This window comes from Vombatus ursinus, unplaced genomic scaffold (genome assembly GCF_900497805.2).
Source record: "Vombatus ursinus unplaced genomic scaffold, bare-nosed wombat genome assembly UNPS02014820.1, whole genome shotgun sequence".
Classification (NCBI taxonomy): domain Eukaryota; kingdom Metazoa; phylum Chordata; class Mammalia; order Diprotodontia; family Vombatidae; genus Vombatus; species Vombatus ursinus.
This window is the reverse complement of record NW_020954598.1, coordinates 12035382-12059729: the sequence shown is the minus strand read 5'-3', so window position 1 is coordinate 12059729 and position 24348 is coordinate 12035382. Positions and strand designations below refer to the sequence as shown.

The 24348-nt window shown below is 36.4% G+C and overlaps 1 protein-coding gene across 1 annotated transcript in view; it reads left to right on the top strand.

Moving 5' to 3' along the window:
• SPATA48 (spermatogenesis associated 48) overlaps positions 1-24348 on the top strand; it is a 92639-nt gene that overhangs the window by 40874 nt on the left and 27417 nt on the right. Inside the window, exons 4-7 of the mRNA XM_027837140.1 lie at positions 5039-5177; positions 6969-7036; positions 9806-9847; positions 10691-10798. Of these exons, the coding sequence (XP_027692941.1) occupies positions 5039-5177; positions 6969-7036; positions 9806-9847; positions 10691-10798 (357 nt within the window). The remainder of the gene's footprint in view (positions 1-5038; positions 5178-6968; positions 7037-9805; positions 9848-10690; positions 10799-24348) is intronic.

Below are 24348 nucleotides of genomic sequence, written 5' to 3'. Positions count from 1 at the left end.
AATGAGTTGGAGAAGGAAATGAAAAATCACTGCAGTATCTTTGCCAAGGAAACCCCAAATAGGATCACAAAGAGTCATACATAACTGAAACAACTGAAAACAAAAATTTATGTTTTGGGAAATTAACAACCTGATAACAATATGAGAAATGTTTTGCTTAATTCACTGTTTTTAAATCAGAAAATAATCACTTTTATAAAATGCGGAAATGTTACTTAGCAATTTAGCATCTAGTAATATACACAAAATGATCCTAAGGAACTTCTTAAAAAAATACAACTTTAAATGTAGAAGGCTGCCTCACCATTATTGGAAATCCCATAAATTCTTTCTGAAAATAAAAGAGATTCTCAAAACTGACTCATCTCTCAAACTTAGATGTATACCTTTGTGACACTCCAACAGATTTCTTCAAGTGCAAGGTTGTCAACAAATTAAATTAGTAAATCTAACACTTCTGCATTTAAGAACTTTTTCAGTGGGGCTCAATATTTTGTGGAAACATGTTTTTAAACATGTTCAGTGAATAATGATTTGTTTAATACAGTAATATTCCTGTAATGGGTGGAAAGCCATAAGCAACCTTTAGAAAGAATTCATGGGAACAACACAATATTGAAATCTTTCTCATTGAAGAATTATCTTCCTAATATCAGGCCAAGAAATTTTTACTTTGTTTTTTCCTCAGAAGAAAAAATATTAACTTCAGAGCAAAAAAAATTTATAAATCTACAAATGTTAGCTCCTGAGGACAGAGGCTATTTAATATTTGTCTGTGTGTTCCCCATTCCAGTCACAGTGCCTGGTAGATGGTAGCACTGAAATGAATGTCATTGTTAATTGGTTAATAAGAACCTCTTTTGCTTGTTTCTTTTGTTTTGTTTTGTTTTTCTTTCTTGGTATTCCCAGGGCTGAGTACAGGGCCTGGCATATAGTAAAGTATTTAATAAATGCTTACTAACTTTACTTGAATCTTTTAAATTATATCAAAGAGGAAGCTTTATACTGTTAATAGTGTTTTCTTGAGTTGTTTTGAAGCCTTGAAAACCAGCATGGTCTAGAGTCAGAGGACCTGGGTTTGATTCCCAGCTCTCCCACTTTTTACCTCTCTGGGAATAATACCTAAATTATCTTACAGACCTGCTGTGAAGGAAAGCAGTCTCTAAACCCTAAATAGCTATATAAATTTATGCTGTTAGCAGTGTTGTAGGCCTTTCATTAGTAGAATCTTGCCCCTAGAAAAAGGTACTTGATAATATTCTGAAGCTCACTTAGAGAAAAGCTGACTTTTCAGAAACCACTACAGAAAGACGGTGCTTATTACTTTCTTACCCTTTTGTCAAAATATTTTCAAAAACTTTTTTTAACTTTAAGAAGTTTGTTGAAAACTTTACTCATAGGGCAGAGCCAAGATGGCAGAGAAAAGGCAGGGACTTGCCTGAGCTCTCCCGAATTCCTCTCTAAATAATTTAACTAATGCCTCAAAACAAATTCTGAAGCAGCAGAACCCATAAAAGGACAAAGTGCAATAATTTTCCAGCCCAAGACAATTTGGAAAGTCAGTAAGAAAGGTCTGTCCCACGGGGTAAGAGCAGAGTGCAGTCCAGGCCAAACTAGAAGTAGACCTTGGGAACAACTGAATCAGCTATAGCAGAACTGCTTCCACAGATAGTAAGAGGAGTCAGACAACTAATCAGAAGGAAAATACAGGAGTCCCTTTGCTGACACCAGGGACAGGACTGTATTGCATCACCCATACTCAGGTCCCTGTTTTAGTCTTGGGTGGGTCCCAGCACACCAGAGCGTGGGACTCTAGGGGAGCAGGGACCCTGGTCACAGTTTCCGAGCAGAAAAGAGTGCATGTGGTCACTCACAGATCAGAGCACAGGCCAGGAGAGTAGTAAACACACCTCCCCTTAGGTCATGCCACCTTAGAAGAAGTGAAAACTTACAGGTCCTAAAATTATCTCTGAAAACCCTAAATCTTAGGAATGTGCCTTTTTGATCCTAGAAGCAGAGCCCTGGTTTAGCATAGAGTCAGAAGTCAAGAAATAGCCTGGAAAAATGAACAAACAACAGAAAAAAAATTGACTATAAAAAGTTACTACCATGACAAATAAGATCAAAACACACTCAGAAGAAAACAAAGTCAAAACTGCCACATTCAAAGCCTCAAAAAAAAAAATATGAATTAGTCTCAGACCATGGACAAGCTCAAAAAGGATTTTAAAAATCAAGCAAGAGAGGTAGAGGAAAAATTGGGAAGAGAAATGAGATTGATGCAAAAAAAATCATTAAAAAAGGCCAACAACTCGATAAAAGAGGCACACACACACACACAAAAAAAAAAAAATACTGAAGAAAATAACATCTTAAAAAACAGAATAGGCCAAATGGTAAAAGAGGTACAAAAATCCAATTAAGAGAAAAATGCCTTGAAAAGCAGAATTGGCCAAATGGAAAAAGATATATGAAAATCCATTAAAGAGAAGTCCTTAAAAAGTAGAATTAACCAAATAATAAAAAAAAGGTACAAAAATCCACTGGAAAAAAAAAACCTTGAAAAGTAGAATTGGCCAAATGGAAAAGGAGGTACAAAAGCTCACTGAATAAAATAATTCCTTAACAATTAAAATTGGGCAAGTGGAAGCTAATGACTTTATGAGACATCAAGAAACAATAAAACAAAATTAAAAGAATGAAAAAACAAAAGAAAATATGAAATATCTCATTGGAAAAACAACTGACTTTGAAAATAGATTCAGGGAAGATAATTGTTAAAAAAATTATTATACTAGCTGAAAGCCATGATCAAAAAAAGAGCTTAGACATTATCTTTAAAGAAATTATCAAGGAAAACTGTCCCAATATTCTAGAACCAGAGGATAAAAGAGTGATTGAAAGAATCCACTGATCACCTCCTGAAAAAGATCCCAAAATGATAATCCCCAGGAATATTATAGCAAAATTCCAGAGCTCCCAGGTCAAGGAGAAATATTGCAAGCAGCCAGAAAAAAACAATTCAAATATCATGGAGTAATAGTCAAAATAACACAAATTTTTGCAGTGTCTGCATTAAAGGATCAGAGTGTTTGGAATATGATTTTCCAGAGAGTAAAAGAGCTAGGATTACAACCAAAAATCACCTACACAGCAAAGCTGAGTATAATCCTTCAGGTGAAAAATAGATATTCAGTGAAATAGAAGACTTCCAAGTATTCCTGATGAAAAGACCAGAGCTGAATAGAAATTTTGACTTTCAAATACAAAACTCAAGAGAAGCACAAAAGTGAACAGGAAAGGGAAATCATAAAGATTTCAATAGAATTAAACTGTTTACATTCCTACATGGGAAGATGATATTTATAACTCCTAAAACCTTGTTCATAGTTAAGACAGTAAGAAGGAGTATATATAGACAGAGGGCATGGGTTTATGTTGAATGTGATGGGACGATTATTAAAAAAATAAAATAAAATTAAGGATTAAGAAAGAAAAATGCACTGGGAGAAGGGGAAAGGAAGAGGTAGAATGGGGTAAATTATCTGACATAAAAGAGGTACAAAAGAGCTTTTACAGTGGAAGGCAAGATGGGGAAGTGGAAGAGAGGAGTGAGTGAACCTTACTCTCATCAGAATTGATTCAAAGAAGAAATAACATCCTGACTCAGTTGAGTATAGAAATCTATCTTCCCCTATAGGAATGTAGGAGGGAAAATGGATAAGAGAAGGGGAGTGTGGTAGAAGGGAGGGCAGATTGGGGTAGGAAAAAGACAAAGCAAAATACTTTTGAGGATGGACCAGAAAAAGGGAGAGAGAGAAAAGTAGGATAAACAGAGGGGAAAATAGGGTGGAGGGAAATACACAGTTAGTAATGATAACTGTGAAAAAAATTATAGCAAATTTCTCTGATAAAGACTTCATTTCTCAAATATATAGAATCAAATTTATAAAAGTAAGACTCATTCCTAAGCTGATAAATAGTCAAAGGATATGAACAGGCAGTTTTCAGACAAAGTAATCAAAGCTATCTATAAGCATATGAAAAATGCTCTAAATTAGTATTTATTAAAGAAATTCAAATCAAAATAACTCTGAGCTACCACTCCACACCCATCAAATTGGCTAATATGACAGAAGAGAAAAATGATAATTGTAGGGGACGTGGGAAAATTGAGACACTAATGCCCTGTTGGAGGAGTTGTGAACTGATTCAGCCCTTCTAGAGAGCAATTTGAAACTGTGGCTAAAGGGTTACCCTTTGACTCAGCAATACTACTACTATGTCTTTATCCCAAAGAGCTAAAAAACAAAAAGGAAAAGGACCTATAAATATAGGTCCACAAGAATATTTATGGCAGCTCTTTTAATGATGGCAAAGAATTGGAAATTGAGGGGATATCCATCAGTTGGGGAATGGCTGAACGAGTTGTGGTATATGAATGTAATGGAATACTATTGTGCTGTAAGAAATGATGAGCAAGATGCTCTCAGAAAAGCCTAGAAAGATTTACATGAACTCATGCAAGGTGAAATGAGCAAAACTAGGAGAATATTGTACTTAGTAACAGCAATATTGTACAATGATCAATTATGAATGACTTATCTATTCTTAGCAACACAATGATCCAAGACAATTCCAAAGTCCTTAAGATTAAAAATACTGTCTATCTTCAGAGAAAGAATTGATGGAGTCTGAATGCAGATCAAAGCATACTTTTTCTTTACTTTATTTTTCTTGTTTCTTTTTTTGGGGTGGGGTATCTGTTTTCTTTCACAACATAACTAACTTGGAAATATGATTGTACCTACGAGGGTGGTGTGCTTTTTTCAGGGATCAGGAAAGCAATGAGGCAAAGGAAAGTTTATAGTCTTCTCCCCCTGGGACCTGAGTTTGGAGGGGACCCTGGAAAGCAAGGAAAAGTGGTTTTCCCAAACCTAAAATAGGTTTGCTTTATCATGCCCATTTGTATTACATGTGTTGAATCCAATTGTCAACTCTTTGATCAAAAATTATCCCTATTTTGTCTGTGACAAAGAGCATATGAAGCAGTTCCACTGGATCAGATGTATCCACCAAAGCTTGACCCACCACTAACAACATTTGAAAAGAAGGCTGACCCAGTTTCACAGTGCTTTACACTGAAAAGATATGAATGGGTGCCATCAATAAGTCAGGTCAGTGAATTTTTCTCAGCAAGTTTTTTGTTGTTGTTATTCAAATACAGAACAATAAGTGTGTCCAGGGTGTAATAGCTCATCTATTTCCATGTTCACCCTGATCAAAGGAAATAGTAAATTAATTAAATGATTAGTAACATTAAAGGATGTGAAGCTAATACATTTTGTAAGCAGTGACTCAATTGTTCTAGAACTCCATGCTAAAAGCATTTAGATGTTTTTTTAATTCATTTTTTAACTTTTTAGAACATATGAAACTATTTGTTTCTAACTCAAACTATCTATAATGATTTCATCAAGTGCCTATGACTGAAGGCAAGTAAAAGAAGAGTTCTAGAATGACAAATGGGTCTTAAAACTGTTCTCAAAACTGCATTTTACAATGCTCAAGTAAGTGACCTGCATAGGTTTGATAATTCTCCGGTAAAATTTCATGTCAAGTTGGCTTTTTGGTGTTTCCTTCTTTGCCACTGGATTTTTTATTTCATTGGCATTGAGAATTATAGAGGAGAAACTCCCTCTATGAATGTAGATGGCAACTCTTTTTGATACTGTTTAATTTTAGAGAATTGCTTAGGATCCTAAAAGGTTTCGTGACTTCACCAGGATCACACATCTGGGTCGTTGTCACTGTGAGGCCAGATCTCTGACCACTATGTTTTGCTGCTACTTAAGTTAATATGACTTGTTAGAACCACTCCTCACCCCTGCCTCCATCCCAATAGAATATAAGCTCTTTGGAGACCAAAACTACTTCATTTTTATGTCTCTAACACCTGGCACAGTGCCCACACTTAGGAACTTAATGAACATTTGTCAAATTGAATTTATTTCATATACTCTAAAGACACAGCACTTCCTTGAAGCAGACCTGCATTCTTAGGGAAGCCTCAGAATAGATTCAAGCCATTTGGTTAGGGTTATCCTGGGGTCACCCCTCAAACTGCAATTACTTGTTGCAGATCCAATATTATAACCATCCTGAGCAGGGTATGCACCTTAATTCAAGGAATTTCTACTATACTACAGAGTACTGGACACAAACAAAAATTTTTTAAAATCTGTACCATTAAAAAAAAGGAACTGTCCAAATTTTTTGTTTTATGGAAATTTTATTGATCGAAATAAATGAAACACAACTAGGGCTTCAGAGTATTTTTATAACGGCACAATTTTTGTTGTGATGTCATATATACAGATTAAATCCAATTAACATTATTCACAAATTCTCCTCTGGAAGCAGAGAATGAAAAATAGGTCCTTTTTCTACCCTTGCATTGTTTAACTTATTGGTAAACAGACATTGTGGCAGGGAAGTAATTGATGGATGCATGTAAGCCTTGATCTTGACCAAAATAGGTTCCATTATTACCCCCTTTTCCACCATTGTTTGAGAACATTTATTTCTGACTGTTAAAAAAAACAAAAATTTTTTGATTCCAGTTATCATTTAAGTAAGATTCACAATATATCCTATCTCGATCATTTTCTCTAATTAGAAACAAATAGATGAGATAGGAGAAAAATGTGAGCTAAATAAATAAACCTAAACATTATCGTGTAGAAACTAAGTCAAATAAGCACAGGACATGTGGAAATATTAGAAACACTTTTGATAAACTTTCATTTGCATTATGGACTTTAATAAAGTCCAATACTCCACTATTTCTATTGTTTGCCATAAACTCTTACTGTCAAATTGTGTTGCTTAAATATGTGTCAAAAACTGGAAAATGTAAGTGATTTATCAACTCCTTTTCCCCCCACTCATTCTGAGAATTGTTTTAGTTTGTCGGAGGCCTCTGGGACAGGTTTCAAACAAGATCCTTCACGTCACCACAAAGACCAATTAATTAGTAAGTTTCACCTTTTTGTGCTTGTTGCCAGATTCAGCCATACTTTTTATTAATGACAGTCCCATTACCCATTCTATACATCAGATTATTGATAATTAATAATATTAATAATTAATAATACTTTTTTCATTCATTCAGAGTTGGGAGACATCACCTAGTAGACAGAATTCTAGGAGTGATCTCCAAGAACTGGTTCTAGCACTTTCTGACTGCTTACCATACACTTCAGTGGGAACAATAATCAAGTCCATTTCCCTTCCCTTTTTAATTTTTTAAGGTATCTTAACATAAAGCCAGGATTGAATTGAAATATGATATACCCAGAATTGAGGAACCAAGTCACTGTCCCATTTCTTCCTGGAGTTAAACAAAGGGCCTTCCTCTCTTCTATTGATATCTTAATATTTTCTTAATGGAAAAGGTTGAGTACTAGCACCGATCACTTTCAGGTGGAGAGAGGGAGATGATAATGTAAACAAGAAAAGAGTTAATACGTTTTGAGCTGAAACCTTTAATCCATCCACACCCCCCCCAAGAAAAAGCGTTTTGTCTTAGACCAATCATTCTCCTTAATTTTTAAAAAATAATATTTTATAATCATTTTCCTTTAGAAGAGGTTTTTCCCCAGGTGTCTGGGAAAGGCTTTAGAGGACAATATTTTTTCTTAGCATTTCCTTATTAATATTTTCTTAGTTTTTCTTAGTATTTCTCAGTATTTTCAGTTTTAACAAAAATGTAGTTTTAAATATGCTTTCACAGTACTATTGAGAAACACAATATACATTATAGCCTAGAAGGGAAAAATATATAGCTTCAAGGAAATATCCTCTAGCTGCCCCTAAGCTTAAAAGGGGGGGGGGTAAAAAAAAGAGAAAATAATCATACCAAAACCAAGTGCTCATTAATGTGACAAGTATCCAATTGTCATCAGTTAGGACCAGTGGGACCTGGTTTTGCAACAGGAACTTGATATGGGTGAAGGGAATCTATCCTGCAGATACATTGTCAAGTAACAGACATTCCATTCTTCCTTATTACTTTCCTGTCTATTTTGTTAACCCCTCCCCTTTCCCCTTCCTCTTACTACTCCCTCACACAGAGGTTGTTAACATTCAGTCAGAACTCAAGTTCACAGTTAAATAATTTTGACTAATTAGTAAAAAACATGATAAAATTAAGAAATATCAGACATATATATCACAGAATACAATATTCCAGTCACTTCCAAGCTCCAACTCTCAGAGCAAAATTTCCCTTTCCCTTTGAAGTCCACTTTCATTCTCTTCATATCCATTATCTTTTCCCAAAAACCCTTCCCTCTTCCTAACTTCCCTGTTACTGTGGAGGGCACCACCATCCTCGCAGTCACCCAGAATGTCAAACTAGATGTCATCCTTGACTTTTCACTCTTAATCCCCTATCCAATTAGCTGCCAAATCTTGTCCCTTCATGACATCTCTTATATATTACCCCTTTTCTCCTCAACACTGCCACCACTCTGGTGCAGTCTCTCATCTCCTCATCCCTAGATTATTGCAGTGGCCTACTGGTTGGTCTGCCTATCATAAGTCTCTCCCCATTCCTGCCGATCCTCCACTCAGCCATCAAAATGATCTTCCAAGGATAAAATATAAATTTTTCTGTTTGGTTTTTAAAACCTTTCAGACCCTGGCTCCTTTTGACCTTCCCACTGTACCACATTACTCCCTTCCACATACTTTGCAATCTATTTCTTACATGTTCCTTCCACAAGGAATTCCAAATGGTCAAAAATTAATTATCAGAGGTAGCCCTCCTGTACAGCCAGCTGGTACAGTGGATTCCACACCAGGCAGGGAGTCAGGAAGACTCATCTTCCTGAGTTCAAATCTGGCCTTAGACACTTACTAGCTGTATGACTCTGGGCAAGTCACTTAACCCTGTTTGCCTCAGTTCCTCATTTGTAAAATAAGCTGGAAAAGGAAATGGCAAACTACTCCAGTATCCATGCTAAGAAAACCCCAAATGGGGTTACAAAGAGTAGGACGTGACTGAAAAATGACTGAAACAATGAGTACTCCTATGGCCTCCTCCATACAATTTGTGCTGGTTAACAGTTCACAAGAGGTGGCTGTCTGTGTCTTACTGTGGCTGGATAAGTGTGAAGTATGTAGATAGTATGTAGATAGAAGTGAAATAGGTTATGAGTGAGGTGGGAAAGGGGATCAAGTAAAGCATTCAGAGTGGGTAAATGGAAGTAGCATTTGGGCAGATGGTAGAATATGGAGAACATGGAGCAGGGTCTTAAATTGGGAATTCAAACCAGAAGCAGAGTAAGTAAAGTACACAAGAGAAGTCACAGTGGGTCAGTGGGGAACAAGTCGTCATCAGGAGTTCCAAGGCTTGCATTAATAGGAGCAGCAGCTATGGTAGGTTGAGACAACTTGTAAAATGGTTTTCCCAAGGTGTACCAATGGAGCTCTCTTATCATGTGCTATTCATTGATGGGGCAGGGCTCCTGAAGTCTGATTCTTCCTGTTATGGTAGGTTCTGGGGATCAGGATAGGCTAGGGCTAAAGCCCTAAGAGAATCTTCAGGAACTGGTTTGGATGATAGTAGAATTTTCCCTGGACTAATTAAAGCAAATTTCCCCCCAAATCTGTTATTTCTGGGGTTAGGGAAGGGAGGGTAAAGCTGCTTAAAAATGCTAGTTTTACCTTGGGCTCTAACAGTTATTAAGTTCTTATCTCTGAATTGATTACCAGTGTTTTCTCTCTTCTTATTTCCTAGTGTGAGCCCAAGTTCTCGAACCCAATATATTCCTCTTTACACGTAAGTAAAATTTTCTGTTATTGTGCATTAAAAATGTTCAACTTAAAGCAAAATGATAGTTGGCCTTTTGCCTTGTTTATAAGTCACTGATAAAACAAGCTGAGCTTCTCTAAATGGTTTAGCACAGTGTTTGGCCCATAGTAGGCACTTAATAAATGCCAATTAGTTGACTACTCCCAAGCCCAGATAATTCACTGTAATATTATTAGCTATAGTACGTGACTTCTATGAGGCATTACGGAATTTATGAGCTGGGAAAAACTCTTGTGATCATTTTAACCAACCCTGTCATTCAGATGGGTTAACCAAGGCCCACTTTGACTAAAGGAAGAGGAGGAAGGCCACAGTGTAGCCCACAAGTTCATCTCAGAGTTCATTTCCATTCACATTCAGCACCTACTATTAGAGCTTTTCTATTTTCCTGAAACTGATCACTTCACAGAATTAGATCCAACAAATGGCTAAGGACCTATGATTTCAAAAATAGACGTTGCTCATATATGTTTGTACGGAGCTAGCATACTACCATGGAAAGAGTTCTGGGTTTGGAGTCAAAGGATCTGGCTTCAGATTCTAGCTCTGCTTCTTATTTTGTGCCCTTGGGTAAATCATTTCACCTCTCTCCTCTTCACTTCCTCATCTGTAAAATGAGGAGGTTAGACTAGACGACTTTCATACTTACTTTCATGTCTAAACTTATGATCCTAAAGGGATGCTATGGCATGAGTATGTTGGCATTTACCCTTTGGGACCATCTTAATAAATATACTATTGAACTTGGAAAGTAGTTCTACTACCCTTCCCACTTTTCTTATAAATAATTTATTTCTTTCATCCAAACAGTGGTTATGTTGAATCATCAAACCCAGATGACAGAGATGATCCTGATGGTGACCTTACATCTTTGGGCAAGCCTCGGACCTCGAGGATCCTTTACACACCTACAAGCCGGTAAGCTATGTTTATAAAATGGGCATTCATTAAAGCAGGGAATTAATGGTTAATTTAGTTACAAAAGAAGAAAAATGACTCTATTGCTGAGGAAGACATGTACATGTAGAGTACTGAATTTGGAAATTTTGGTACAGATACTGTAATCCCATTGCAATAAACAACTCTTGATGACAAAACCCCATCTGCCAATATACCTACTCTGCAAGTTATGGTCTTATGAGTCACCTGGGGGCATTGAGAGGTTAAGTGATTTGCCTAGGGACACAGAGCTTATATGGGTCAGAGATAAGTTTTGAACCCAGACCATCTGCATTCTGAATTCTCTCCATCTGCTATGCCACCCTTTCTCTTAGAATTTAGAATTAAAGGATCTGTATTCAAATCATAGCTCTATTTGGTACACATATGGCCATAGACACTTACTCTCTTGGAAACTCATTTTTATAATCTGTAAAGTGAAGAGGAGCTCTGCCAAGAGATCTCTAAAATTCTTTTAAATGTAAAATTCACAGTCTTTTATACCTGTATGAAAACTATTTTTAAAATATGACATTGCAAAAGAATGTTACTGATCAGATGAGGAAATTTGGTGAGATTAGTGCAATTTTATCTCTGTTACCAGAAAAACAATACAAAATACTATGCTGAATTATGCCCAAAAGGCTATAAAACTCTGCATACCTTTTGACCCAGGAATACCACTTCTAGGTCTGTATCCCAAAGAGATCATAAAAACGGGAAAAGGACCAACATGGACAAAAATATTTATAGCAGCTCTTTTTATGGTGGCCAAGAATTGGAAATTGAAGGGATGGCCATCAACTGGGGAATGGCTGAACAAGTTGTGGCATATGAATGCAGTGGAATACTAGTGTGCCATAAGAAATGATGAGCAGGCAGACTTCAGAAAAACCTGAAAAGACTTATATGAACTGATGCTGAGTGAAGTAAGTAGAACCTGGAGAACATTGTACAGAGTAATAGCCACATTGTACAATGATGACTTTGATAGACTTGGCTCTTCACAGCAATGCAAGGATCTAAGACAACTTCAAAAGATTCATGATGGGAAAATGCTGTCCACATCCAGAGAAAGAACTATGGAGTCTGAATGCAGATCAAAGCATACTGTTTACTCTCTTTTTTTTTTGTTTTGTTTTGTTTCTTCTTTCTCATGGTTCCTCCCATTGGTTCTAATTCTTCTATACAACATGATTAATGTGAAAATATGTTTAATATGAATGTATATGTAGAGCCTATATCAGATTGCATGCCATCTTGGGGAGGGGGGAGAGGAAGGAGGTAGTGAGAGAAAATTTAAAACTCAAAAGCTTATGGAAATGAATGTTGAAAACTAAAAATAAATTAGTTTTAAAAAAAGAATGGTGTCAATAATGACATTTTTGCATTTGAAGAACAAAAGTCTTGGCTAGTATGGTGAAATAAATGAATGAAATCTAGACAAGGCCCTATAATAATCATTAGAACATAAAAACTTGCTTAAGATATCACCCTTTATGTCTAAATCATGTACCCATTTGACCTTTTCTTTGTATTCAGTGTGAGTTATTTGTCTATATTAATTTGTGCCATATTGTTTTTCAGTTTTCCCAGCAATTTTTGTCATGTAGTAAGTTTTTGTCCCAATGGCTTGTATCTTCGCATTTATCAAACACTAGATTACTATGGTCATTTGCTCCTGTTTATAGTGTACCTAATCTTTTCCACTGATCCACCATTCTATTTCTTAGCCAGTACCAGATTGTTTTGATAGTTACCACTTTATAATATAGTTTGAGATCTGGTACTGCCAAGCCACCATCCTTCACATTTTTTTTCATTGATTACTTTGATATTCTTGACCTTTTGTTCTTCTAGATGAATTTTGATATTATTTTTTCTACCTCTATAAAATAATTTTTGGTAGTTTGATTGGTATGGCACTGAATAAGTAAATCCATTTACATAGAATTGTAATTTTTATTATATTGGCTCGGATTCTTATGAGCAATTAATATTTCTCCAATTGTTTAAATCTGACTTTATTTGTGTAAAAAGTGTTTTGTAATTTTGTTCCCATGGTTCCTGGATTTGTTTTGGCAGGTAGATGCCCAAGTATTTATATTGTCTATAGCTATTTTAAAATGGAATTTCTCTTTCTACCTCTTGCTACTGAATTTTGTTGGTAATATATAGAAAAGCTGATAATTTAAGTGGGTTTATTTTATATCCTGCAACTTTGCTGAAGTTGTTAGTTCTTTCAACTAGTTTTTTAGTTGACTCTCTAGGGTTCTTTAAGTATACTATCGTATCATCTGCAAAGAGGGATAGTTTTGTTTCCTCATAGCCTATTCTAATTCCTTCAATTTCCTTTACTTCTCTTATTGCTATGGCTAACATTTCAAGCAGAGTGCTGAGTAAAAGCGGTGATAATGAGCATCACTGATTCACCCCTGATCTTATTGAGAAGGCTTCTAGCTTATTCCCCAGTACAGATAATGCTTACTGATGGTTATTGATGGTACTGGGATGAACCATTTCCATTTCTGATTTGCTACAGATCTGCTACAAAATTATAACCTACTTAGTATTTATATGCTTTATACTAATGATTATTAGTACTATTAGACTATTACAATAGTGCCTTAATTAGTCTCCCTGTCTCAAGTCCCTCCCTACTCTACACCATTTTTCCTAAAGTCACCTGTGATTTCACTTAATTGAAGATTCAGCCATTCACTCTCCTTACTCAACAAACTCCAGTGACTTCCTACTGCCTGTAGGAGAAAATAGAAATCCCTCCATTTGGGTTTTCCTGGCCCTATCTTATTTTTCCAGACTCACTATATATCTGCTCTCCTTCTTGCATCCAACAGTCCAACCAAATCCACCTTTTCTTTCTTCCTCATACACAGCACTCCATCTGCCATCTCAGCACCTTTACACTGATCATCCTCCATGCCTGGAATACATTCTCTTCTCACCTCTGCCTCAAAATTCCTCTCTTCCTTCAAGACACTGCTCAAACACCATCTTTGATGGGAAGCCCATCTGGATCTCCCAATTATTAATGCCCACTTTTCCTAACTACCTCATATTTATTTTGTATTTCTCTTTATTTACATATTCTATATATACTCACATGTGTACTTGCCTCTCCAGATAGAATGTAAGTTCCTTAAGAGTAACTTAAGGGTTAGTCCTTAAGGGTAACTTAAGGGTTACACCTTAAGAGTAAGAATTGTTTCAATTAATGCATTTGTGGCACATAGTTGGCACTTCATAAATGGTTGTTCATTGACTAATGATTATCACTGAGCATTTTGAAGCTTTGAAGAACTACAAAATAATTACTAAAGGAAAACATAACTTCCTTGAAAAAAAATTCATTCAACATATAATAAGGGTAAGGAAGGTGTCTCATGTTAGAGAAACAAATTAAAGCCATTGATAGAACACTAAAAGAGTAGTCAAAAACATGTATCTGACCATTAGCTCTAATGCTGATTTTCTACTTGACATAAATACTAAATTGGTAGGCATCTGGTGTTGTACAAAGATCTTTGTAGTTTCACCCTTTTCATTCTTGATACTAGTAATTTGGTTTTCATCTTTCTTTTTTTTTAATTAGGTTAACCAAAGGTTTATCTATTTATTGGTTTTTTTTCATAAAACCAGCTCTTAGTTTTATTTATAAGTTCAATAGTTTTCTTAATTTCAATTTTATTAATGTTTCCTTTGGTTTTCAATATTTCTAATTTGGTGTTTAATTGAGGATTTTTAATTTGTTCTTTTTCTAGTGTTTTTAGTTGTATGCCCAATTCATTGATCTCCTCTTTTTCTATTTTATTTATGTAAGCATTTAGAGATATAAAACTTCCCCTAAGAACTGCTTTTGCTGCATCCCATAAGTTTTGGTATGTTGTCTCATTATTGTCATTCTCTTGAATGAAATTATTGATTATTTCTATGATTTGTTCTTTGACTCAATCATTTTTTAGGATTAGATTATTTAGTTTCCAATTATTTTTAGTCTATCTTTTCATGGCTTTTTATTACATGTAATTTTTATTGCATCGTGATCTGAAAAGGATGCATTTATCATTTCTGCCTTTCTGCATTGGATTGTGAGGTTTTTATGCCCTAGTACATGGTCAATTTTTGTGTATGTGCCATGTACCTCTGAGAAAAAAGTATATTCCTTTATATCCCCATTCAGTTTTCTCCATAAGTCTATCATACCTAACTTTTCTAATATTCTATTCACCTCCTTAACTTCTTTCTTGTTTATTTTGTGGTTAGATTTATCTAGTTCAGAGAAGGGGAGGTTGAGGTCCTCCACTAGTATAGTTTTGCTGTCTATTTCTTCCTGTAACTCCCTGAACTTCTAAGAATCTGGATGCTATCCCATTTGGTGCATATATGTTTAGTAATGATATTACTTCATTGTCTATGGTGTCTTTTAGCAGGATGTAGTTTCCTTCCTTATCTCTTTTGATAAGATCTATTTTTGCTTTTGCTTTGTCTGAGATCAGGATTGCTACCCCTGCTTTTTTTACTTCAGCTGAAGCATAATATATTTTGTTCCAGCCTTTTATCTTTACCCTGCATGTGTCACTCTTTTTCAAATGTGTTTCCTGTAAACAACATATTGTAGGATTATGGTTTTTAATCCAATCTGCTATTTAATGCTATTTAATCCAATCTGCTTCCGTTTTATGGGAGAGTTCATCCCATTCACATTCACAGTTATGATTACGGTCTGTCTTTTTCTCCATCCTTTTCATCCCCCTGTTTATGCTTTTCTTTCTTCTTTCTCCTTTCCCCCCCCAACTAGTGTTTTGTTTTTGACCAGCGCCTCCTACGGTCCCATCTCCCTTCTATTATCCCTCTCCCTTTTCTTCCCCTTTACCCTTATTGCTTCTTCCCTCCCTTCTATCCCCCCTCCCTTTTCTTTCCCCTTTTGCCTCCTGCTGCCTGTAGTGCAAGTTAGATTTCTATACCTAACTGATTATGTTATTTCCTTCTTGAGCCAAATCTGATGAGAGTAAGGTTCAAACAATGCTCATCCCCCTCCCTTCTTTACCTCTGCTCTAATAGGTTTTTGTGTCTTTTCCTGTAATGTGATTTACCCTTGTCTGCCTCCTCCTTTCTCAGTACATTTTCTTAGCTCAGACTAATCCACTTACTTGGATCCATTTAACCCACTTGATTAAAATTTTTTTTTATCATTACATCAAAGTCAACTTATATTCATCCCCTATGTGTGCTCCTTTAATATGGTATAATAACAATACAGTTCTCAAGAGTTGCAAGTGTCATCTTCCCTTGTAGGGATGTAAACATTTTGCCCTTATTAACAACATAGTGTATCTTTCTGTCCCATTTACCTTTTTCTGTCTCTCTTGAATCTTGTACCTGAAGATCAAATTTTTTGTTGAGCTCTGGTCTTTTTATCAGGAACATTTGGACGTCCCCTATTTCATTGAATATCCATCTCCTTCCCTGAAAAATCACACTCATTTTCGCTGGATAGTTAATCCTTGGCTGCATTCCAAGATCCTTTGCCTTACGGAATATCATGTTCCATGCCCTATGGTCTTTTAATGTAGAGGCTGCAAGGTTCTGTGTAATCCTGACTGTGGTTCCATGATATTTAAATTGTTTCTTTCTGTCTGCTTGCAGTAATTTCTCTTTAATCTGGTAATTTTGGAATTTAGCTATTATATTCCTTGGCATTTTCAATTCGGGATCTCTTTCAGGCGGGGAGCGATGGATTCTTTCTATAGTTATTTTACCTTCAGGTTCTAGGACTTCAGGTCAGTTTTCCTTTATGATTTCCTGAAGGATATTGTCCAGGCTCTTTTTTTCATCATGACTTTCAGGTAGGCCTATAATTTTTAAATTGTCTCTCCTGGATCAATTTTCCAGGTCAGCTGTTTTACCCATGAGGTATTTTATGTTTTCATCTATTTTTTCATTTTTTTGTTTCTGTTTGACTGATTCTTGCTCTCTCATAGAATCATTAGTTTCCATTTGTTCAATTCTAATTTTTAACATATTGTTTTTTTCTGTTAGATTTTGTACTTTCTTCTCCAATTGGTCAATTGTATTTCTAAGGGATTTATTTTCTTCAGTGTATTTTTTTTCCAATTGGACAATTGTACTTTTAAAGGACTCCTCTACCTCTCTTATTTGACTTTTAAAATCCTTTTTGAGCTCTTCTATAAAGGCTTTTTGGGCTTCAGACCAGTTCATATTCCCTTTGATGTTGCAGATGTGGGTTTGATGACAGTGTTGTCCTCTTCAGAATTTCTGTCTTGATCTTCTCTCTTCTCATAGTAAGAATCTATGGCACCTTTCTTTTTACTCATGGTGTTTCTTTATTCCCTGGCCTTTACAGAGATTAAGCTCTCCTGCTGGGAGCAGAGGGCACTGACCCCAGCTTCTTGTGTTGGGAGCCTAGGTCTTGGTCACTGGCTTTGGGAGCTGGGGCCTCTTATGTTGGCAATTGGAGGCTGTAGGGTTCCGGCAGCTTCTCTGGTGTTGGGCTGGAATCAGCAAGGCTGGAACTTTTTGGCACCTCTAGGTTGCTTCCTTCAGCTCCTTTCAGATGAATGCTGCCGGTGCTTATCCGCCTGGAGCCCTTTGTAGTGCTGCTTCCCTTATTTTTGCTGAGGCACTGGGAGACCCGTTTACTGTAGAATGCCAAGGCACCAGAATCTCCTCCTGGTGTGCTAAAGTGGGTCTTTCCACTAGCTGGCCAGGTGACTCCTGTTTTGTACTGCTCCCCTTCCCCCAGGGTAAAAGGGGCCTTTCCCATTAATCCCTCTAGCTACCTGGGCTACTGCACTGCTGCACCCCATCTTTCTTCTGATTCAGCTGTTCCAGGGTTTTTTCTGGGGTGATATTTTCTGGGTTTTCAGAGGTTGATAGGGGAGGGTGAGAGCGACTACCTTTTTACTCTACCACCTTGGCTCCCAGAAGTGGAAGTCTCAGATCTTTGTATTCTTTATAGCACCTAATACTGCCTTCCCACCACATGGCAGATATTCAGTATAGATTTATTGAGTTGATGAATTTTTTTTGCATAACTATCTATTAGTCTTGATGGTAAGAGTATTTTATGGAAGCATGAGAAAAAGATAACTATGCCAGATGGGCCACCTCTACCTTAATTACCATGTCCACTCAGACCCCAGTGGGAACATGGCCCTGCTCCCAAAAGCCCCAGGAATATCAACGCCACCATTCTTGCTTCCAGCTTTTCCTGGAAGCCATTCTCCAGAGGAATATCCCTTGTAGAGGTCCAAACACTTGGCAGCTGCCCCTATAGGTGCTATAGCACCTCTCCCCTGGAAGCCCCCGCTACAGAAGAAGTATAAAAGAAAGTCCTCCATTCCAAAGTCTTTGCTATTGTCAGAAACATATATATGTTATAAATCAGAAACAGAGAGGGTTTTATCAGTGGATGTGGTTTGTCCTTCATTTTGAAGAGGACTAATGACATCACAAGTGATGTCTTGACTTGCGCGTGAATTGGATTTAAGTGAGGCAGAATTGTGCAGTCATTAACTTTACTCTCTCTTCCTAAGTCATCAAAGTCCAGTGGCAGGACAAAAGTCAAGAAAACCGGTGATGGCTGAGGATGTAGGATGACCTTGGTGTCTTTGATGCCTGACCAAGCTCTAAGCACTCCACAGCACCTGCTTCAGTCACCTTCATAGACGTTGGAACAAATAGTTCTCATCAGCCCATTCCACCAGGGGAAATTTTCACATTCTTGGGATAAACATCCCCCCTAATTCATTGGCCTGTCAGTTACCCTCAACCTGGGTTAGCCATCTGCCAAGATAGTTTACCATAGTGTGGCTCCTATGCATGCTACAACTTCTTGGAGCCACAGGTGAAAAGTGGATACCAAAGGTAAATGAGCAGCCCTCAAAAAGGCTCAGCAGGCCTTCCCACTAGAGGTGCTGGTCTTCCCTGAACATCTTATACAACCCTATCAGTGTATTATTATTTATTAATATCCGCTTTGCCTCTGTACCCTAAGGACCACTGGGCCTTTCCATCTGACTTGCTACTGAAACTTCCTGTGTTGTTTTCCTCTATTAGAGTAAGCATCTTGAGAGCAGGGATTATCTTACTTTTATATTTGCACCCACAGTGCTTACCACAAAGGCCATAATACATTTTTTTTCCATTCATTCATCATGTATTCATTCATTAGAAGTTACTCTGATACTAGACAGGGACAACATGGCACAGAGAATAGAGTTTTGGTCTCAAAGTCAGGAAGACCTGGGTTCTAGCCTTCCTTCTGACATATGTAATATGTGTGACCCTGGGCAAGTGTCCCAGGCAACCTTCTAAGGCTATAGATTAGAGAGGATATGCATTGGTGGAGTTACCACCCCAGAAATTGTCTTTACTTATGATATCACAGGTCTGGTGCCTCAAACCTCACCCCCACTCCTCAAAGACTTTAGAATACATTGTCAGAATATATTTCTATAAAAAATTTTTAAAAGAGAACAATATAATTTCATGCAGTTGTGGAAAGAAATTGCTTTTTCAACTGCAGGATATTAGATTGGATGTATGCTGTGAAGGCTTAAAATTATGATAATTGTTTTCTTTTAAAATGTTTATAATGTATTGTTTTCCTGGTAGCTTTCCTATTATGTGACTTATTGGCTCAACATATTTGATTTAGATTAATTTGGATACAACTATATATTTTTTAAATTCTAGAAAGGATATGTGAATGTATGTATGTGTACATATACATATATGTGTATATATATGTGTGTGTATGTATATATATATATGCACACACACAGCATTACTCACAAAAATTTTCATCCTTTCATAAAGGCAATTACTTTCAAGGAATATGTTGATTCATAGCCATTTTAAAGCTGCATATGAGAATCTGCCATATATAAATATTCAAGATACATAGAAATTGAGCGTTTTTTCCCTCACAAACATATATCTTAATATTAAGAAGAAAATAAAATTAATATCTGGCCTGTGTACAATATGGAAGCATTGCACGTAAATAGTTCTCAAATTCATTCTTGCTAAAGAATTAAGCACTGATAAATTCACTCCTCGTTTTAGTTATTAAAATGACAGCATTTCTAGAGTCACTCAGATATTAAATGCTCTAGAATTAATTTACTATTCAAATTTAACATCATTCAATTACATTATCAACCTGACGGTACACTATTTTGAAAGAACAATGTTAAATTCTTTGTGGATTATATTTGGAAACAGAATACAGTTCTGAATATGTTAAATGTGTGATTATCAAGTTTGGGCACTAGATGTCCTCCAAGGTTGCAAAGTTTCCTTCAAAAAAATACCTTTTCTTTTCTTTATTGGTATGTTTCTTTACTCTGGAAACTTGGTCTTGACATAAAGCATTTTCATGATTTCTTCTCAAACTTTTCCTAAGAAGTCAGTTGATTAATATTGCTTATTTATTTGTAACAAAATTAGTCTCAGATTTCTCACTACAGTGTATCAGGGTGGGACTGATTCAGCCAGTTCTAGCCAGCCTATTATTGTCAAGAAAATTGATGGCTTTGACTAACTAGCTCGTCTTGTTCCTGTCTGACTCCTTTTTAAAGTGGTTCACATTTAGTTACTGGATTCACTATATTCTCTAAAGCAAGAACCATTTAACAATTCCCCTGGAAATAGTCATGCTTTTCAAAAGATGCCTGGTCATCATTGCACACACTCACAAGATCTCAAAGTTTCAAAGACTCTCAGAGAACTTCCCCTCAAAACTGTTCGCAAACAGTACTTTGGGATCTAGTTCATCTGGGCCTGACAACATGGACTCGTTGAGGGCACCTAAATGCCTTTTTACTGCCACTGCACTTTCCTTCTGTCTCATTTCCCCATTGAACATTTTTATTCTATCCTGTCCAAAAATTGCTCCCTTTGGTAGACAAAACAGGCAAAATAAGAGACATGGTGAGGCAAGAGTTCATTGGAAAGAAAAATGTGAATAGAGTAACATGACAGACAAAAAAAACTAACAAATGGGATTTTAGGCCTTTTGTTTTAAAGATACATTACCCAGGATGAGGGAGGGGTGTGTGTGTGTGTGTGTGTGTGTGTGTGTGTCTATATACATATACATATACATATACATATACATATACATATACATATACATATATATGTATATCATCACATTATCCTCTGCCCACATCTAGAGATACATCTGGTTGGATTGTGTCCTAAGTTATGTGTTCATTTGTTAGTACCACATTCTAGGAAGACCACTAATAAACTGGTGTGCATTCAGACTAGGGCAGGTGTGATGCCAAGAGGATCAGATGCTGTACCAAATCAGAATGTAATAATACAAGAGAGGTTGTTTATTCTAGAAAAGATAACTCTAAAGGGAGACCTAATAACTTACTTTTTCATGGAAGCATGATTAGGCACATTTTTTTTTTTCCATGATCTTACTTAAACCAAAGCAGCAACCTTATCCCTTCTTTGACTTCCCTCTTACCCACTATGCAGCTAAAAGAAAATACCTTTTTCATTATATTTAACATTCATCAGCAGCCTCAGCTCATTCTTAACTTTGGCTCACCTGATACTATTATGGGACTTTGCCCCTCTCTCTAATTCACCTCAGTTACCGGCCATTGCCATTTCTTCTATCTTTTGTGTGTAGTTTTTAAAAATCCAAGTTAATCAATGAATTTTCCATACATGTCTGCTTCTTCAGGCAGCTCCGCTTTGCTTCTTCCTCATAATCATTTGTGTTTGTGCCCTTAAAATTTTGTTCTGGAGAGCATGCCATCCCTCCTGGATTGAATTTTAGACGATGAGAAGGAATTCTTTATACTCTTTGAAATCTGTTCTCTGTAAAATTTAAGGTGCGCTTCAGATTTAAGTCTGGCTTTTCTCCTTCTTTGTTGTTCAGTCTTTTTTTCAATAATATCTGACTCCTCATTACCCCATTTGGGGTTTTCTTGGCAAAGATATTAGAATAGTTTGCCATTTTCTTCTCCAATTCGTTTTATATATGAGGAAACTAAGACAAAAAGGTGAAATGACTTGCCCAGGGTCACACAGCTAGTAAGTGAGGCAGGATTTGAATTCATGAAGATGAGTCTTCCTGACTCCAGGCCTGACACTCTATCTATTGCACCACCTATTATCCATTACAAATTTCAATATGGCATGGTTTTTTCCTTCCAAATTTCCCATCATTTGTACTTTGACAATCAATAATAACCTCAACATTATTTAGTATGGATTTTCTGGTTCAAGCAAGGTAGCAGAGACAGAACTGGTAGAAGATCTGGATTCTCATATCATCTGCATAAATAGAGTCAGAAATGCCTGCAAAGAAAAGTTTAAAAAAAAAGAAAAGGGTAAGGGAAAGGAGATGCAACCAGATATCCTCGCAAGATAAGGATAAGCATCTCAAAAAAGGAAAAGGAAGGGACAAGGAAATGAGCAAGCAGAAAAGCTGCAGTATCATGAACACATATTATAGATTAAAGATCCCAAGAAGTCACCAAAAAGTGAAAATAACTAATTACAGCAGGTCCAGAAACAAGGCCTGTAATGACATATTAAATTATATTAAAAATTCTTTAAAAGGAAATGAAAGAGGATTGGGCATCCATTTTTTAATGAAAAGATTTGATATCAGTAATGAGGGATTAATTATCAGAAAAAAAGACATAATAAGACTAAATCATGAAAATGGCAGTAAAAAACGAATAAAAGCATGGAATGAATAAGAAAATCACTGCTTTGGAAGCAAGAAATGAGAGAGCAAGTAGCAAAACAAGATAAAAGGACACTTCAGCTAAAAAAGTTATGAAAACTATACAAGCTAATATTGATGGAACCATTGGGGAGAGCATAGGGAGACTCAAAACATGCAAAGAAGAGTTTAAATGCTATTATCTAATAAATTTTACTTTATTTGTTTTAATCAGGTAAAACTTGCCTTCTTACCTTCCTACTCCAAGTCTCCCTCTTGGCCCCTGCCCTAATTGAAAACATAAGAACAACAAAAACCATTATATTCATGTAGAGTTATCAAAACAAATTTCCATATTGGCCATGCCAAAAAAAATTGTCTCATGCTACATTCTGACTCCTTCACCTCTTTACTATGAGGCAGGTAATATGTTTCATCATTGGTCATGTACTCTGATAAGAAATTGGCACAATAGTATTCCATAACATTTATATATAACAACTTGTTCAACCATTCCCCAATTTATGGGCACCCTCTCATATTACTATTTTTGCCACCTCAGAGAACTGCGCATATTTTTATGTATCCTTAGAGCTTGTTTTTCTTAGGAGTCATTCTCTTAATTTATCTTCCTTCAAATTCCCCCACCTACTTCGTCCCTTTCTCTCTTATTTCTCTATTGACTGAAATATATTTCTGTACCCAAATTTTTGACCAGTTCAGATGATAATAAGGAACAAGTGCCAGCCATTCCCCCCAAACCTTTCCTTCTTGATAGTATAGATGTCTACTTATATATCTTGACTATGTGAGATCATTTCCCCTAACCTTCCTTTCCCTTCTCTCCTGCATCCCTCAGAGTATTCCTCTTACCCTCTCCATTCTTAAGATTATCAAGACAAGGGCAGCTAGGTGGCACAGTGGATAGAGCACCGGCCCTGAAGTCAGGAGAAGCTGAGTTCAAATCTGGCCTCAGACCAAACACTTGACACTAGCTGTGTGACCCTGGGCAAGTCACTTAACCCCAACTGCCTAAGCAAAAAAAAAGATTATCAAGACATAACAGAACCACCCCCAGGCCTTGTCTAATAGTATTCCTTCTATCAAGCTTGATGATGATAGGGTTCAGAGGAGACACGTGTATCATCTCCCCATATTTGATTGTAAACAGTTTCATTCATGTTTACCTTTTTTTGTTTTCTTAACTCTTGTGTTTGAACTTCAGATTTTCTATTTGCATCTCTGTTCTTTACATTAGCAATGTTTAGAAGTCCTTTATTTTGTGTAAGGTCTATTTTGTCTGAAGCATTATGCTCAGTTTTTCTGGCTAAGTTATTCTTGGCTGAGAGCCCATATTCTTTGTCTTCTGGCAAATTCTTTGCCTTGTATTCCAAGTTCTCTGCTACTTTATGGTGGTGGCTGCTAAATTATGTGTGATGCTGACCGTGGAGCCTCAGTACTGGAATTCTTTCCTGGCAATTTGAAGTATTTTTGATTTGACCTGAAACTCTGAATTTGGCTATACTATTCCTGTAAGTTTTCATGTGAGGGTTTCTTACAGGAGGTGACTGTTTGATTTTTTCTATTTCCTTTTCATCTTCTAGTTCTATGAGATCTATCTGGGCAATTTTCTTTTAAGATTTCTTGAAACAGGATGTCTAAACCTTTCTTTTAGTTATGGTATTCAGATGGTGTAATGATTTTTAAATTTTTTTCTCCTCAATCTGTTTTCTAGGTCATTCGTTTTGGCTATGAAGTACCTTAAGTTTTCTTCTATTGCTTTAGT